Source organism: Chenopodium quinoa, unplaced genomic scaffold (genome assembly GCF_001683475.1).
Source record: "Chenopodium quinoa cultivar QQ74 unplaced genomic scaffold, ASM168347v1, whole genome shotgun sequence".
In the NCBI taxonomy this organism is placed as follows: domain Eukaryota; kingdom Viridiplantae; phylum Streptophyta; class Magnoliopsida; order Caryophyllales; family Amaranthaceae; genus Chenopodium; species Chenopodium quinoa.
In genome coordinates, this window is record NW_018743572.1 from 1417683 (window position 1) to 1421042 (window position 3360).

The 3360-nt window shown below is 30.7% G+C and overlaps 1 protein-coding gene across 1 annotated transcript; it reads left to right on the forward strand.

Moving 5' to 3' along the window:
* The first annotated feature begins 2076 nt into the window (after positions 1-2076).
* LOC110681651 lies at positions 2077-2607 on the forward strand. The gene has a single exon (XM_021857800.1). It carries the CDS (start codon positions 2077-2079, stop codon positions 2605-2607), a length of 531 nt encoding a protein of 176 aa, XP_021713492.1.
* The last annotated feature ends 753 nt before the right edge of the window (positions 2608-3360 follow it).

The following is a 3360-nucleotide window of genomic DNA, read 5'->3' on the forward strand; positions in this document are numbered from 1 at the left end:
TTCACCAAATTAAACCCTTATTATACATTTTAATATTTTTAAATAGTGTTATACATTAATCAAAACTTCCCTTATAGTATAATAGTGGATAATAAACATTGCATCAAATTGATAGATTTTATAGCATTCAATTCCAATTCGACAATCAAAGTAGTTCAATCTAAATTTTTTGAATAATAACCCTAAATTAATTCAATCTTAAAATTAAGAATACTTTAAATTCAAAATAATTAAAAATAACAAAAACATTTTACTTCTATTGATTATTGAAAAATTTAATTACCTTGGATATGATATGTACTCTGACCAATCAAGTTCGATCGGCCACACACTCCAAACGCTATTTTAATTCGTCTCCCTTCGCTCGTCAAGAGTTCAGTAAGATTGTTTTTTGAAATTGCTTAGGGTAAAATTACGGGAGGAAAATTTGATAAAGAAAGATAGACAAGGGATAAATCACCACATATTTCACAAAATTGGGGAGGGAATAACAGATGAAATCAAAGTAATTCCCTCTCAATTTTTGGGGCTAGTTTAATTTCCCAAATTTCCCGATTTTGAAACGAAATTCTGCCAAAATTATCATGAAGATAACCATGATAAGTGATTTTTTCTATTTTTTTTAATTCTTGAAATTGAAGATATATTTGGAGGATTTGGTGGGTTGTTTTGTTCTTTTTGGAGAAATAATGGCAAAAGATGCGAGAAACTCCTTTGTGTTATGAAATATCTGAATGTGGATGACTATTATCTCATGTACCATTTAGAATACTCTAGAGTTGGATATTTGATCTTATTTATTGAGGGAACTCTAGATATTATTCATGTATATATATCCCGTACTGGATGGCAGAATATAACAACGAACAATATATTTCTCTCTCTATATATTTCTCTTCTATATTTAACACGTTATCAGCACCACTCTCTACAATAATCAAGATTAGAAAACCAGGTACACATATACTCCATGCTTTGTTATATTATTAATTAATTTTCTCCAATCGGTGTAGATATTGTATGCAAGATGGAATATATATTATTTATTTGGTTAATTGAATTGATTAAATTTATGATTTTGAACTATGCTGCTTACTTTTGTGATTAATCAAATCAATGACATAATTATAGGCCTTATATCTTGTTACTTGGTGGATTGTTTAACCCATAATCCACTGAATGCTTGCGTCATAACCTCATACTCATAGGATTTACTTTTGATCATTCATAGCTACTTGTCCCTTTACTTATTTTGCAATTCCATTAATCTGATCATATACCAAGTGTGGTCATGCATGTATGTATTTGAATTCAACTATACTTGCATGTGATTACCATATATTTTGTTGCATATCTTTCACCGATTAACCCATTATTATCTTTTGTAAAATCTATTATATTCTCTGTCATTGTTGGACCCGATCATATAACAAATTAAATCCTTATTCTTATTCTTATTAATTACACGTTAATCTTTTGTTTGCTTTATTAATGAATTAACATGCTATTCAAACTCTTATTAATCTTAATTAATGTATATATTCTATTAATAATTTTTATAGTTTATAATTGTATCATTAAGAAGTATGCGGCCGTTCTCTGTTTTAATTAATGACTCTTTACATATGCCTTGAATTATCACTACAAACCATTATTTTGTGCCATATACCGTAACAGTAGCTAACACTAATCATGAATTTTTAGCTTGGTATTAAAATTTGATACAGTAATGAAATAGGTCCTGCAATACTACTTTATTAGGTCACGTTATAAAGTCAAATATTCACAATGCTCGTCAAGTTCTATTCTGATAAATTAGGCAACTTGATTGATAATACTACCTACATAATATTAGTTGAATTTATATGTTTGTTGACTTAGTTGTGAATAGTAGCCTCCTCAACATAGAATTCAATAGCTATATTCTTGATAATACACACATATATATAGCTATATACTGTCAAATATTAAGTTGAAAAATTTGAGATATTTTATGCCTATTTTGTTATGCTGTACCACATTTTTAATTCCATCATATTTCCTAATTTATAATATTGTTTCATACATCAGTGAATCATGTCAAACCTTGCAAAACTCGAATTTGTTGCTCTTGATATTACTGGAAACAACTACATGTCTTGGGTGTTAGATGCTGAAATACATTTAGATGCAAAAGGACTTGGTAACACTATCAAAGAAAATAATACAGCAACAAGCCAAGACAAAGCTAAAGCCATGATATTCCTTCGCCATCACCTTCATGAAGGCCTTAAGGCTGAGTACTTGACTGTTAAAGAACCACAAATCCTTTGGAGTAATCTCAAGGAAAGGTATGATCACCAGAAAACAGTGATATTACCAAAAGCTCGTTATGATTGGTTACATTTAAGATTACAAGACTTTAAGTCTGTGAGTGAATACAACTCAGCCATGTTTAGAATTACGTCACAATTGAAATTATGTGGAGAGAAAATCACGAATGCAGAAATGTTAGAAAAAACATACTCTACTTTTCATGCAAACAATGTTGTCTTGCAGACACAATACCGTGAAAAGGGTTTTACAAAATATTCAGAATTGATATCTTGTCTCCTTGTGGCTGAGTAAAATAATGAACTATTAATGAAAAATCATGAATCACGCCCAACTGGCTCTACTCCATTCCCTGAAGGGAATGCGATATCCCATAGTGGGAAAGAGCAAAAGGCTAGAGATCACGCCAGAAGTCGTGGTCGAGGTCGTGGTTAAGGTCGTGGTCGCTGCTGCGGACGTGGATATGGTCGTGGTCAAGGTGGTCATTTTAGGAACTAATACCCTCACCAAAAGTGGGACAATAAAGATGGAAGTAAGAATGAAAAGGATAAAAATGAAAATATATGCTACCGTTGTGGAGGAAAAGGTAATTGGTCACGTGTGTATCGCACACCCAAACATCTAGTAGACCTTTATCAACAATCAATCAAACAGAAAGGAAAGAAAGTGGAAACAAATTTGGTGTATGAAGATGGCGAAGGTGATTTTGATTGCGGTGATACAACTCACCTAGAAGCAGCTGATTTCTTACCTATTCCTGAAGAAAACAATTGAATAAATTATGATCCACTGGCTAATAAACTCTATTAATTAGTTTGCATTTATTTTATTTTATAATTTTATCGTAATACTATGACTTTATGCTTTATGGGACATTTCATGTTTTGGAAAATTTTATGTTTTCGCATATTTCATATTATCATTATTTAGTCATTTTGATTTAAGTTATTTGATTTGATTTTGTGAATCTTATTTTAATTCCTTTAATTCTATTAGAAAATGAATCCCTTTGGAGCTCAATCATCAATCAATGGTGAAGATTTATGT